This window comes from Mizuhopecten yessoensis, unplaced genomic scaffold (assembly GCF_002113885.1).
Source record: "Mizuhopecten yessoensis strain PY_sf001 unplaced genomic scaffold, ASM211388v2 scaffold5181, whole genome shotgun sequence".
In the NCBI taxonomy this organism is placed as follows: domain Eukaryota; kingdom Metazoa; phylum Mollusca; class Bivalvia; order Pectinida; family Pectinidae; genus Mizuhopecten; species Mizuhopecten yessoensis.
The window spans coordinates 74,988-89,060 of record NW_018405920.1 but is presented as its reverse complement, the minus strand read 5'-3'; the positions used below and the strand labels follow the sequence as shown (position 1 = coordinate 89,060).

General features: G+C 35.7%; 1 protein-coding gene across 2 annotated transcripts in view; it reads right to left on the bottom strand.

Annotated features, from left to right (window-relative positions):
• Nucleotides 1-1,512: 1,512 nt before the first annotated feature.
• LOC110450323 (nuclear export mediator factor Nemf-like) overlaps nucleotides 1,513-14,073 on the bottom strand; it is a 23,145-nt gene continuing 10,584 nt past the window's right edge. For both annotated transcript variants that reach the window (XM_021497793.1, XM_021497794.1), the window contains exons 13-33: nucleotides 13,756-13,916; nucleotides 13,322-13,420; nucleotides 12,366-12,429; nucleotides 11,895-11,983; nucleotides 10,991-11,094; nucleotides 10,640-10,702; nucleotides 10,057-10,227; nucleotides 9,756-9,814; nucleotides 9,159-9,523; nucleotides 8,923-9,001; nucleotides 8,644-8,687; nucleotides 7,688-7,895; nucleotides 7,380-7,460; nucleotides 6,504-6,581; nucleotides 6,075-6,249; nucleotides 5,797-5,864; nucleotides 4,994-5,044; nucleotides 4,546-4,649; nucleotides 4,206-4,249; nucleotides 2,984-3,063; nucleotides 1,513-2,603 (exon numbers count right to left, since the gene is read on the bottom strand). In XM_021497793.1, the coding sequence (XP_021353468.1) occupies nucleotides 2,523-2,603; nucleotides 2,984-3,063; nucleotides 4,206-4,249; nucleotides 4,546-4,649; nucleotides 4,994-5,044; nucleotides 5,797-5,864; nucleotides 6,075-6,249; nucleotides 6,504-6,581; nucleotides 7,380-7,460; nucleotides 7,688-7,895; nucleotides 8,644-8,687; nucleotides 8,923-9,001; nucleotides 9,159-9,523; nucleotides 9,756-9,814; nucleotides 10,057-10,227; nucleotides 10,640-10,702; nucleotides 10,991-11,094; nucleotides 11,895-11,983; nucleotides 12,366-12,429; nucleotides 13,322-13,420; nucleotides 13,756-13,916 (2,268 nt within the window). In that variant the 3' untranslated portion in view covers nucleotides 1,513-2,522. The remainder of the gene's footprint in view (nucleotides 2,604-2,983; nucleotides 3,064-4,205; nucleotides 4,250-4,545; nucleotides 4,650-4,993; nucleotides 5,045-5,796; nucleotides 5,865-6,074; nucleotides 6,250-6,503; nucleotides 6,582-7,379; nucleotides 7,461-7,687; nucleotides 7,896-8,643; nucleotides 8,688-8,922; nucleotides 9,002-9,158; nucleotides 9,524-9,755; nucleotides 9,815-10,056; nucleotides 10,228-10,639; nucleotides 10,703-10,990; nucleotides 11,095-11,894; nucleotides 11,984-12,365; nucleotides 12,430-13,321; nucleotides 13,421-13,755; nucleotides 13,917-14,073) is intronic.

Below are 14,073 nucleotides of genomic sequence, written 5' to 3'. Positions count from 1 at the left end.
GTTCCATATTTGGTCAGAAGCATCCATGGGGGAAGAGGATTTGTTTTTGTGTAAATGGTGGGTCTGGCCCCCCTGGGGGCTGAGCGGCAGGGCCCAATAGGGGAAATATATCAAATTCTTTAAAATCCTTCTTCTTTTGAAGGAATGAAAGGATTTGTTCCATATTTGGTCTGAAGCAACCTTGGATGAAGGGGAACCAATTTTGTATAAACTGTGGGTCTGGCCCCCTAGGGGCCTGAAGGGACGGGGCCCAATAGGGGAAACATAGCAAATTCTTAAAAATCCTTCTTATTCTGTAGGAATGAAAGGATTTGGTCCATATTTCGTCTGAAGCATTCTTGGGTGAAGGGGAAATAATTTTGTATAAACGGTGGGTCTGGCCCCCCTGGGGGTTGAGGGGCGGGGCGGGGCCAAATAGTGAAAATATAGCAAATTCTTTAAAATCCTTCTTCTTCTGTAAGAATGAAAGGATTAGTTCCATATTTGGTCTGAAGCATCCTTGGGTGAAGGGGAACCACTTTTGTATAAACTGTGGGTCTGGCCCGCCTGAGGGGTGGAGCCAATTAGGGTAAACATAGGAAATTATTCTTTAAAATCCTTCTTCTGTAGGATTGGAAGGATTTGTTCCATATTTGGTCTGAAGCATCCTTGGGTGAAGTGGAACCAATTTTGTATAAACCGTGGATCTGGCCCCCCCAGCGACCTGAAGTATCGTACCAGGTATACCTATAGCTCATCTTAGTCCTTCTGAATAGGATAGGGGTAATATACATTGTGTATCGTACCAGGTATACCTATAGATCATCTTAGTCCTTCTGAAAAGGACAGGGGTAATATACATTGTGTATCGTACCAGTTATACCTATAGCTCATCTTAGTCCTTCTGAAAAGGACAGGGGAAATATACATTGTGTATCGTACCAGGTATACCTAAAGCTCATCTTAGTCCTTCTGAATAGGATAAGGGATAATATACATTGTGTATCGTACCAGGTTATACCTATAGCTCATTTTAGTCCTTCTGAATAGGATAGGGGGTAATATACATTGTGTATCGTACAAGATAATACCTATAGCTCATCTTAGTCCTTCTGAAAAGGACAGGGGTAATATACATTGTGTATCGTACCAGGTATACCTAAAGCTCATCTTAGTCCTTCTGAATAGGATAAGGGATAATATACATTGTGTATCGTACCAGGTATACCTATAGCTCATCTTAGTCCTTCTGAAAAGGACAGGGGTAATATACATTGTGTATCGTACCAGGTATACCTATAGCTCATCTTAGTCCTTCTGAATAGGACAGGGGATAATATACATTGTGTATCGTACCAGGTAATACCTATAGCTCATCTTAGTCCTTCTGAATAGGATAGGGGATAATATACATTGTGTAACGTACCAGGTATACCTATAGCTCATCTTAGTCCTTCTGAATAGGATAGGGAATAATATATATTGTAACATATTCACCGCAGCAATGTCATAAATAATAATAAAAAACAACAACTTATGAATGACAAAAGCTGTTTCTTTAATATCTTACAATGTAACAAGCCCGTTTATCACAGTCTTTGTATATCCTTCCAGACATTACAATCACATCTGAATATCTTCGGTGTTTATTGACACAAATCAGTTCAATTTCCCACGGGAAAGGCAAAACATGATCAATTTAGCATCCAAAAGGTCTGGCCTCAATATGCGGATGCATACATATCCTACATATGCAGCAGTAATTAAAATTGAACATTTATCATTTCATGATGTCAGATGTTTTAAATAGTAACCATCGTCAGTTGAAATATAAATTTTATTGACTAGCACGTACAGTTAAAAAAGTAGCCTTTAAATTTTAAAATTATATTGACATTTTCAATAAATCCCTGATGCTCTGTTATAATCATATAACTAGTTTACAGTCGATCAGACCCTGTTGTTACATCACCAGCTAACAAGCCATCAGTCTGTCCAGAGTCCATCAGTCTGTCCAGAGTCCATCAAAGAGTTCATAATCCATCAAACTCTGTTCACAATACACAACTCTGTAGTCATCTCTAGTACACAATCCCTCAGTGTTTGTTGTAACAGCCAGCTCATATCACATCAAACTCAGCTGATGATGAAGTAACTTAGTGGCCAAACTCAGTCCATGTTGTCACTATCTATCCCTTGTGAGCTATCATTGTGTTCAGTTGCTACAGTCCTAAAGTCTCAAAGATGTTGTAAGTTACTCTTGTGATATCACAATCCATCATATTATAACTTACATTTATTGTCAAATGTAATTTAACCACAATAAATATTTACTAAATTAACATTAAAAAAACTTCTAGAAGAAAATGTTAAGTGCATTTAAAACAAAACTTTAAGACATCTTCTAGATAATTATGTATAACACAACCCGTGGTTTTACGGAGACGAGGGATCACACACAGATCATTCCTGACATCATCAGTCCAGATGCGTATCCAATTCACTAACTTAATTTACAAATAAACCTTTTGTCTGTTTTCTGGTCACTTCTTCTTCTTGTTCCTGTGAAGATTGGGTGCAGACACCTTAACTTTTCCTGGAATGTTACGACTTTGATCAATATCCTGTAAAGCACAAGTCACAATGTCAAACATGTATAGAGGGTGAAGCATCTCAAACCACACGGGAAAATAACACCATGCACAAACTCTGGCTTAACACGAATTTGCTTCCTATTAATTAATCAAATTCACTTGTATGTTTTAAAAAATAATCTCTTTCACCAAAATTACACATTCACTAGTAAATGCAAATAACTTTTCATCATATCACTTTTTAACAACTTAAAACACTTAAACACTTTGGTAACATAGGGTTGCAAACAAACCAGTTTTTGTTTTAACTACCTTGGTAAGTAACAAACTAAAAACATTTGTCTACATTGACCCCTCTTTTTAATCCTAACAGATGATTTTTTACCAGTACTAGGCTTTTCATTACTCACTTTTAATATTCTCATTAGATCCTTTTCCCGACTCGTTGCTGCCTTGTCATGTAGAAACATATTCAATGCCGTCTTTGAAGCTGAAAAGAAATAATGATGTACATGTTTACTAGGTACAATACATGATAATGTAATCAAATACGTCACTTCAATAATGACATACATGTTTACTAGATACAATACATGATAATGTAATCAAATACGTCACTTCAATAATGACATACATGTTTACTAGATACAATACATGATAATGTAATCAAATACGTCACTTCAATAACGATGTACATGTTTACTAGATACAATACATGATTATGTAATCAAATACGTCACTTCAATAATGATGTACATGTTTACTAGGTACAATACATGATAATGTAATCAAATACGTCACTTCAATAATGATGTACATGTTTACTAGGTACAATACATGATTATGTAATCAAATACGTCACTTCAATAATGATGTACATGTTTACTAGGTACAATACATGATAATGTAATCAAATACGTCACCTCAATAACGATGTACATGTTTACTAGATACAATACATGATAATGTAATCAAATACGTCACTTCAATAATGATGTACATGTTTACTAGGTACAATACATGATTATGTAATCAAATACGTCACTTCAATAATGATGTACATGTTTACTAGGTACAATACATGATAATGTAATCAAATACGTCACTTCAATAATGATGTACATGTTTACTAGGTACAATACATGATAATGTAATCAAATACGTCACCTCAATAACGATGTACATGTTTACTAGATACAATACATGATTATGTAATCAAATACGTCACTTCAATAATAACATGCATGTTTACTAGATACAATACATGATAATGTAATCAAATACGTCACTTCAATAACGATGTACATGTTTACTAGGTACAATACATCAATTGTTTAATCTAATACATCACTTCAATTGAAACTCAATTTTCAGTAATATATCATGAATTTGAAAGTACACATTAATTGTAACAATCACGGAAAGAACTTTCATAGTTTCCTTGCTTTCCAGGTGAGAGCTATTCCAGAAACAAATGTTAGGTGGGAGGCACTTTTTTGTGACCCCCTTCACTTTACCAATTTACCAATTATAAGAGAAGCCCTGCTACCCTGACCCCACACCAATAAACGTGGTGATACCCCATATGTACTCATTTCTGACAAGTTTTGATGGAAACTGTTAATAACTTACCTTTTCCTCTCTTCGTTGAACCTGGTGTAAGTTTTACTTTGTATCTGCAAACAATATGAAACTTAGTTATATGGCTAAAGACATTGATGTGTAAAAACAGGTCAAAACCTTTCCATTCTAATTTTTGAGGTAATCTGGTTAATCAAATCTTATTTCATTTTTTTTAAGTACAAACATAAAGTTTATCAGAATAGAGAAACCTGTTCTTTATTTATATTTACCAAACAGAAGAATGACATCAGTAACACTAGCTGCTAGCATCATTCACTGTACGACTGTTCCCTATTCACACCTGATCAGGAGCACATTAAACCTGTTTAGTACTAAAGATGAGACTTACTTGTAGTTGACCAAACAATTGTAAGGTGCACACACAGGAATAGCGTAAAGAAGCTCATCCTCTGTGACTGGTATTCCAGTAAGGGAGTCCAACATCTGAAGATCCTGTAAACGTAAGTCATACATAAATATGATGTTCCACTTACTGAAGTTTGTAAGTGATGGTAGGTAAATCAGTCAATTATCTTGATATCACATACAATATAGATATCGGACATATCTTTGTTAACTTTTGGGTCCCCTGCAACCTCTTTCCTTGGACTTAGCAGTTAAAGGGAATGAAAACACTAGTAATAACACTACTTGTAAACGTTTGCCATCGAAAACTTATTGCATTGCTTTAATAGAAGGAATGAATGCAGCAACGAGTTTGAAGGAGGAAGTTAAGATTGCCAGAAATTAACACATTTAATTGCGGTAGGTCAATCCCCATTCCTGTGTTAACTTACATCTGCTACGTGTGTTGTCTCATCCTCTCCCTTGTCATCAATCTTATCCTCCTGTAAATGAACAAGTTTAACATAACTACATGACATTTTTTATCAAAAACTTAAGAAAAGGATTGCAGTTATTTTACTTTGACATCTGATCTCTTTATTTGACCCTGTTGGTTCAACCCTGTGTGTGATACACAACATATTACACTTGTTTATTAAGTTTCGGGAAATAATGTTCAGCTATTCTAAACTTTTTGAATCCTAAGTTCCAGGCAAGCATTGCAGTGACTTGACATCTTGCTGTGACCTTGACCTTGTGGGTATGAACACATCATAGATCAATGGAGTTTAATGTTATTGTTTAGTAGTTCTTAAGATGAGTCATATGTACATATATCATTATCTATGTATATATATCATTATCTATGTACATATATCATTATCTATGTAGTGACCTTGACATTGAAATGTATTGATCTGTGTATGAAACATGACACACCAACTTGTCCTTTAGTGTTAAAAACACATATCTATAACTTTTCCTCACTTAATGTTCAGCAGTTCTAAAGTTATGCCCTGTACAAACATTGTCGTATTGTGACCTTTGACCCCATATTGACTTTTTGTGATATAAACCATTGTTTTGTGTACAACATGTTATCGTTATACTTGTGCAGGCCTGGACGAGATCCTATAGGAACATTCAGACAAACACACCAAAGTCACTACTATACACCTTCCTACACTTCATTTGGACTGTAATATTGGGCAAACTGTTGAATTGGTCATTGTTTTTTTGAAACCATTTCAGTTACCCGACTGTTTCCTGGAACTCCCTCAATCTCTTGATCAGCTTTTTTGTCTTCTGTTATTCCAGTAGCATCTGGAAATCAAAACAGTAAATAATATTTTGATTAATGACAATATTAATTATAATCTGACTTTTTGATTGTAAAATAATAATTTTATCATTAATTTACTATTGAAATATTCTTCGGATATCCTAGAAAATTTCTGACTGGATAATGTATTTTAAGATGTAAACATCGTTACTAAGTGTAGCTTACTCGTTGTAGTAGCTTTGATAGTTTACCTTCTACGATGAGATTTGCGGTGGGCTGTAGAATGACATCTACTCCACGAGGGAGGCCTTTTTTCTTCTGTTGCTGTAACTGCTGTTTGGCACTCTGAGGTCGTGATTGATCAGACTCGCCTCCTTTTCCCTTCTTCCCTTTCTTTTTTTTATCTTCTTTTTTAGAACCAGCAGACTATTGACATCAATAATCACGTTTAACTATTGTCATAATTAAAATTTATAACTTTCATTGATGTCTCCTGAAATTACATTTACAGATGGAAAATTATAAAACATGATATTAACCAAATATTGACATTTTGCGACGTGATATTTAGTTTAAAGTACTGTACTTATTCTACTTTCTGGTGTAAGATTCCATTTTTTGTTGGATCTTATGTTTTATTTTTAATGCCCAAGACCGGGATCATAATATTAATCTCTTACCGCTAAAATATCCATCTTTTGCTGCCTCTCCTCTTCATCTTGATCTGCATACCTTTCTTTCATCTTCTTCAACTTACCCTAAAACAACAAAACACAAATGAAGCCAACTATCTTTAGATACATTCACATTGCATAACAAGAGGCCCATGGGCCTTAACGGTCACCTGAGTCCTTCAGTATTTATTTTTGTTGTTGAAATATGTACCAATTTGAGTAAAAAATTATTAAGTACAACGTTAACTTAAGTTTGTCAGGACCATGAGTTGATCTTTCCTAGACCGATTTTCAGTTAGATCGTCCTATTAGAACTTGTTTTTAAGTTTGAAATAGGTATTTTCAAAATAGCGGCCATGGCAGCCAAATTGTATTTCTGATCAACCCGCAAAATAACAACACTTTGTCAGGACCATGAGTTGATCATTCCTACAAAGCTTAAGATCAATCGGCCTAGCAGAATTTGACTTTAAGGTTGAAATAGTTTTTCAAAATGGCGGCCGTGGCGGCCATATTTGATTTCTGATCAACCCGAAAAATAAAAATACTTTATCAGGACTATGAGTTGATCATTCCTTCAAAGTTTCAGTTCAATCGGTCTAGCAGAACTTGACTTTAAGTTTGAACTAGTTTTTCAAAATGGCGGCCATGGCGGCCATATTGGATTTTTGATTGACCCGAAAAATAACAACGTCCTCTTCTGTGACCAATGACCCTGTTAAGCATGTGTCAGTGTAAGAGATTGGCAGTATAATGGTTACCTCATACAATGCTCCATAACAATATTCCATATATCATAAGTAACAATGCAATCTATTGATGTAATATGTTCCAACAAGCAACTAGTTTAAATTTACGATTGTTTTAATAGATCACACTGACCTTCTGGCCTCGTTTTGCTTGTGTTTGCTGCTCCTGAATCTGTTTGTTTTCGGGTTGGTGTAGTTTTGAATCATCTGAATCCTATATTTGAACAGAAGGAAAGAAATGGTATATCACATACAAAGTATAGCACTAGTATATCACATATAAAGTAAAGCACTGATATATCAAAATCGAAAATCAGAAGAAAAAAATGTGTCTAAGCATGAAAACCCACAGATGTGTAATATCAAAGTAGACAATGTAATAGTGTATTGTGCAGCTTTTATATAATAATTATAGTGATAAGTAACTGTTTTAAACATTACGTTATGTTCTTCCTTATTGACAGACAGTCTTTCTTCAATGGCTTTCTGCTGCTGTTTCTGCTGATCCAGCTGCTGTTTTTGCTGATCCAGCTGCTGTTGATGTCCTTGACCTCCCTTTTGACCTTGTTGACCTTGACTGAGCCACGATACACTGTCCTCCTCATCTTCCTGGGGCTGTTGTGCAGCTTTCTTGGCTTTTTTCAGGTCCCTGGAGGTTAAAATACTGCTTTAGAACTTGTTTAAGCAAGAAACATTGAATTATCAAATACTGTATAAATCCAATATCAAATCAAAGAGGGAGGTTTCACTTATTTTAGCTTCCTGCAGGTAGGGCGTAAGAATTGTACCTGCTGCCCCACTTGCATGATCATAAGAGGCGAGTAAATTTGGGATCTTATCTTTTCTCTTCTTTTTAAAGAACTTTCTTCTTCCTAATGTCTCCCTTGACAATGCCTCACTTTTGGCCTTTAGTTGAGTGTTCGCCCCTGTGAGGAAGGCTTTGGGTTCTGTCCCCTGGCTGAGACATACCAGAGTCTGTAAAAATGGTAGTTTCTACTCCTGCTTAACGCTCAGCAATTTAGGAGTGGGACGTCTGGTTCGCCTGTTGGCAGTATAATGTGACCGGGTGGGGTGTCCTGCTGGGTGTTTTCAGCAGAATGTTTCAGTGAGGTAGCGCTATAAAGTTGGCATCAGCTCTGCGCTATCACAAGGAGACAAACACAAGCATATTGCAGCCTCCCAAAACACACACACATACACTACACGCATGCATCTTGCACACAGGGGAGGCCGTCCTTAAATGACCATAGCTGTTGATAGGACGTTAAACAATACTAAACCAAACACTTATTTTAGAAAATAAAATCAAGAAATAAAATCAAGAATAACTTAACATCAATCTAGTCATTGGCGAGATACTGCGTTTGACAAAATTTACAATTAGGAAGAAAACTGACCTTCTTTGCTTAGCTGACAGTCGTACAACTGTTGGTACCACAGGCTGCAAAAAAAACAGTGTATCATTAGTCAATATTCTATGTAAAGGAACTACAAGTACTGCCTACACTACACAACCTGTCCAAGTATGTTTTAACACGAAGTACTGATGACACAATGTAATCTACTAACATTTAGTCTATCACTATGTAATGTAATACTAGAGATGGTCCTCTTCTATAAACTTGAGAACAAACACACTGAACATGCTACACCAGAGGATGGTGTGTATTATATACCTTCTTCTCCTTCTCCACACATATCTCCACAGTCTCAACACTGTCACTGGTGTTACTTCTTCCTCTCTGTAGTTCATACCTGAAATGCAGCGACATCAAAATTATCTTTTCTGGACAACTGACATTTTTATTAAATTTTCATGGCCTGGAAACCATCTTATAAAACAATGTATTAATGACATCCAGATATCTATTATATACAGGAAATAAAAATATCTGGGTCTTATTGAACTCACTTATCTCCCTTGATGTGTTGCAAACTTATTTCTGTGTCTGGGAACATTGAGGACTCCTCTTCTTTCTCTTCTTCTACCTCCTCTTTCACCTTCTCTTTGACCCCTTCAACTTTAACCTCCACTATTTGCATGCCTTGTTCCTGAGTTTCCTCCTCCTGTTCCTCGAGTGTGTCAAGCCCCTGTTGCTGCCCCTCTTCACCTGTCTGTGAGGTGTCGTCCTGGTCACTGCTGTCATCATCACTGACATCCGCCATGCTGGCAGTATCTGTGGCCATATCACTCTCTGTTATGATGGACATCTCATCTTCCTCAGTTGTTCGGATTTTGCGCTCCCCTTTATGACGAATGATGGAATCATCTTCAAGCTGAAATGAGCAACAAAGGGTCATAACTCTGTATAATTGGTCACAAGACCTGGTTAGATATGAGATACCCCCTGACCAATGTAACATAATGACAGAACAACTGAAGGACAGAGTGCAAACATATAATCCCTTCAACCAATACCCTGTTAGGAGCTTATTATCAAATAATAACCTATGTATCCAAGTGCAATTGATTAGACCAAACATGTTTCAGATTTTGTTATTTTCTTACCTTGAAAACAAACCCAAATCCATACACAAGAAATGATGGTGGAAGATAGTTTTTCTTTCCTGAAATGGGAAGAAAAATTAAATAACACAACCGTAAAGATATTATTTTTTCTCTTTTCATTCAAAACAAATTTGTACAATTGACTTATAAATCAGCAACTATCTTTCGAGTTTATGACAGGATCTGAATTATTTTTGTACTTACTAACATTCGTACAACTTAATCTACATAAATGTTTATAATGTTTTAAGTCTAGCATTCTATACTACAACAAAAATCTAAATATAACACATCAACCTACCTCTGACCATAAAACTTCCTGTCGTCAGGTACTCCCCAGAAGGCGCAGTCTTGGACACCTGATCATGATAAACCCACCATGCACTGGTCACAACTTTCGCATCCCAAGCTGCACTGTTACAAATGGCCATACTTCCTGCTTCATTGAGAGACTTCGGAGGTACAGGATTACCTGTAAAACAATTGTAACAGATTTTCATTTATTTAAGTGAAAGAATTATATTTGTAGTCCATATCAAATTTCAAAGATCAAAGCTGTTTGAATGCTAATCATTTGTCGCACAGACATATATGCACAAAGAATGTGTGCATTGCTCTGTTTCATTGGATTTTTTTCTAAATATGTGTCTAAAAACTTGTGGAACCTATGAGACAGTGAATGAAATGAGCCATCTCACTAGTTAACACTGTTGAAAACTGAACAAGAACGCTATTCATGCAAAAAAAAAATTGATGTAAAAATGCACAATCCTCAACAGAAATGATACGAATCTGAATAAACAGTGGCACTTATAAAGTGAATACCATATACCCATACTACTGAGCAGAAGGTATAATTAAACAACAGCAATGTTTATACTGACCAGTTGAGTTTTTGATGACACAGCTACTGGCTCCGTGGAGGTCAGCATGGACGTACAGGTCCCCTGGAACATACAACATTCACCATTGGCCTTCATTCAATCCCTTTCTTTTCACAGTAAATACTGACTTAGTATAGCATAGGCTCTCTCAACCATGGTGCACATTTTCAATTATAGACTAGATACAGAAATAACGTTGTTAATTGCAGAATCTTACATGTACAGAATCTTTTCTATTTACATATAATTTCCTGATCATTAACCAAAGTTGAACATTGAGTCTGATTAACTTTCGATATCAACATTATTCTCGTAGCATCATTTGTAACCTATAAAGCCTTATCTGTTTACCTGGTTTGAGGTAGCGCTTCACGATCATCTCGTTCTGTTGTTGATCTCGACCACCTATCACCAGGAAGTTTTCAGAGGTGATGAACCACAGGAACTTCTCAAACCTGAATAGGAATGGCAGCGTTATTTACAATGTAAAAACTCTCAGTACATTCAGTACAATTAATTCATTTCAGTTTAACACTCAATTAAGACATGTTTCCCATGTCAAATCATAAATGAATCTGAAAGTCTGTTTATAGTAACTAGCAATAATATATATACAATATCAAACTTACATATTTCTTAAACTTGTGAATCTAATTTTTCTCTAGATATAACCTGCAGGTATCACATTCCCCAGATATAACGTTTGTGTAAAGTTTGATGTGGTAGGTAGATATATACCCTATTCAATTACCCGGTAAGTAGGTAAGTGACCTCAACAGGATTGGCAAGTAAAACATTGGTGGACATATGAGAACAACTGAAATAAGGCATGCAAACTATAAATTCGTGAAATATCTGAACTTTTATATATTTAATATTTCACCTTTTATAGGGTGAAACAATATACGCCTGTCTAATGCCACGCACAGTATTCCAATTCAACATTTCTGTCTCAGTATTATATGAATATTGACCAAGATTCATCAGAATTGTGCAGAAACTATTAACCAATCTGATGCAGTTTACAAATCAAAGATACAAAACGTTGTACATGCTTACCAAGTTTCATCAAAATTAAATGATATTGAAGAAAGTTCTCCGGCAGGAAACAAAGTGTGGTATGACAGACAAACGGAGGCTCTGTATACCATAATAAATTCATTTAAAGATTTTTGACACTATGTCGTTATCTGGCATATTTTAATGTATGACAAATTCCATTTATTTTAATATGCCGTAGAGAGAGCTTCCATACCAGTAGGTTTTCCTCGTCTTGTTGATGGAGGCTGCTGTCGCTACCTCCTTCAGCGTCTCTTTGGTCTTCTTCTCGGCAGATTTGAGAGCCTGATAGAAAGTATAACAAAGCTAGGGTGTAATTTACAGGAAGTTTTGTACAAGGTTAACAAATATTGTAAAAACTGACACAAATACACAGCAGCAATTCACAATAATCCTACATCTGTGATATAATTCAATGCATTTAAACCACACAAAAACAAACATATACTCTCAATTAATGGGCGAGACATTGTGCAGCATTTAATATCACAAGCATTACCAATTTATGTGATTTTAAAATACCACAATTATTTATACTAAATCACATTTATATTCCTGAAAGTGTTGTCCATACATGAAATTTTCAAAAGTTTTAAAGTGTTATCAATATACATAATTTCAGCGGCTGTAAACAGCCTGATGTTTAATCTCTATATGTGAAGCTCACCTTGGCAGAAGCATCAATGGTCTTCTGTTCTTTCTTAGCAGCCTGTTTCTTCTTGTCAAAGAACCTTGAAGTTAATAATAAAAAACGTATCACCATCTTTTTATTGATCACATTTAAAATATTTCTAAATATATAAAGAATCACTTATTCTCCATACTGACACCAAAGCTCGTCATATCGCCTCATTGTATGTATTTTAATGATTTAATACATTTAGAGCAATGCTAAATACAACCATCAAAGTTTCCGTGGAAAGACCATGAACAACACTTCCTTAACATCAAAATCATATCATAATGAAACATTTGATCAGGAATGACCATAAAATTCACAAATGTTCATGGAGACCTGTTCAATACCAACACTCTTGTTGTGTAAGTGATTCCAACTGATTCCAACTCTATAATGTGGGAACACGTCATGGATTTGTATACGATACTACACTCTGTGGTGTACACAATTTAAATACCAACACTCTGTGGTGTACACAATTTAAGTACCAACACTCTAGTGTGTACACAATTTAAGTACCAACACTCTAGTGTGTACACAATTTAAATACCAATACTTTAGTGTGTACACAATTTAAATACCAACACTCTGTAGTGTACACAATTTAAATACCAACACTTTAGTGTGTACACAATTTAAATACCAACACTCTAGTGTGTACACAATTTAAATACCAATACTCTAGTGTGTACACAATTTAAATACCAACACTCTGTGGTGTACACAATTTAAATACCAACACTTTAGTGTGTACACAATTTAAATACCAATACTTTAGTGTGTACACAATTTAACTACCAACACTCTGTAGTGTACACAATTTAAATACCAACACTTTAGTGTGTACACAATTTAAATACCAATACTCTAGTGTGTACACAATTTAAATACCAATACTCTAGTGTGTACACAATTTAAATACCAACACTCTGGTGTGAACTTACCTGCGAGAGTTGGCATAAGCACTGACAGAAAGGTCAACATCAACCTTCTGTGGTGAGAGACACTCATCGTCTTCCTCATCGCTGTCTGCATATGGGTCTCTATAAGTAGGGTATTACAAGGATTACGGAGATGAATCAATATCAGCTAGACTTCTGTGTCCCATCACATTGTCTATGTCTGTTACAGCTGGTATGTTAAAATTATGTTTCTATCTTTATACTTAAAACAAAATGTTAAGGCTTAGTTTGAGAGTAAAATATTATATAGCTGAAAACACTAAGTATGTAACAAATTGTAAGCTATCATTATTACTCATATCTAACCAACACAGAAAATCTACTGCAGAGGAAAGTTGAGTATATGTGAACTAAGGAATCGTGAAAGCCTTTTATTTTCTGACATTATTAACATGTTGGTGTCCGTTGAATCGTACCTGAGCAACATTGTAATGTGGTTGGAATCGAGTTTGAGGCCTTTGATGGCCTTAGCGACCGGATCCCCTTGTGTCTGGGCCTCCTTTACCAGGTTGTTGATCTCTGTCCAGTCTATCTGGTTGGCTATCGCACTCCTCACAATCGTAATGGCCTTGTCAATCTGCCAACATTTAGATAACAATCATTGACAAATTGTGATATTATTCTCTCTTCGTTGGGGATGGGGGAGGGGTTTGTTCTGTGACTTCTATTTAGGGGACATAGGGGATGGGTGGGGGAGGGGTTTGTTCTGTGACTTCTGTTAAGGGGACATAGGG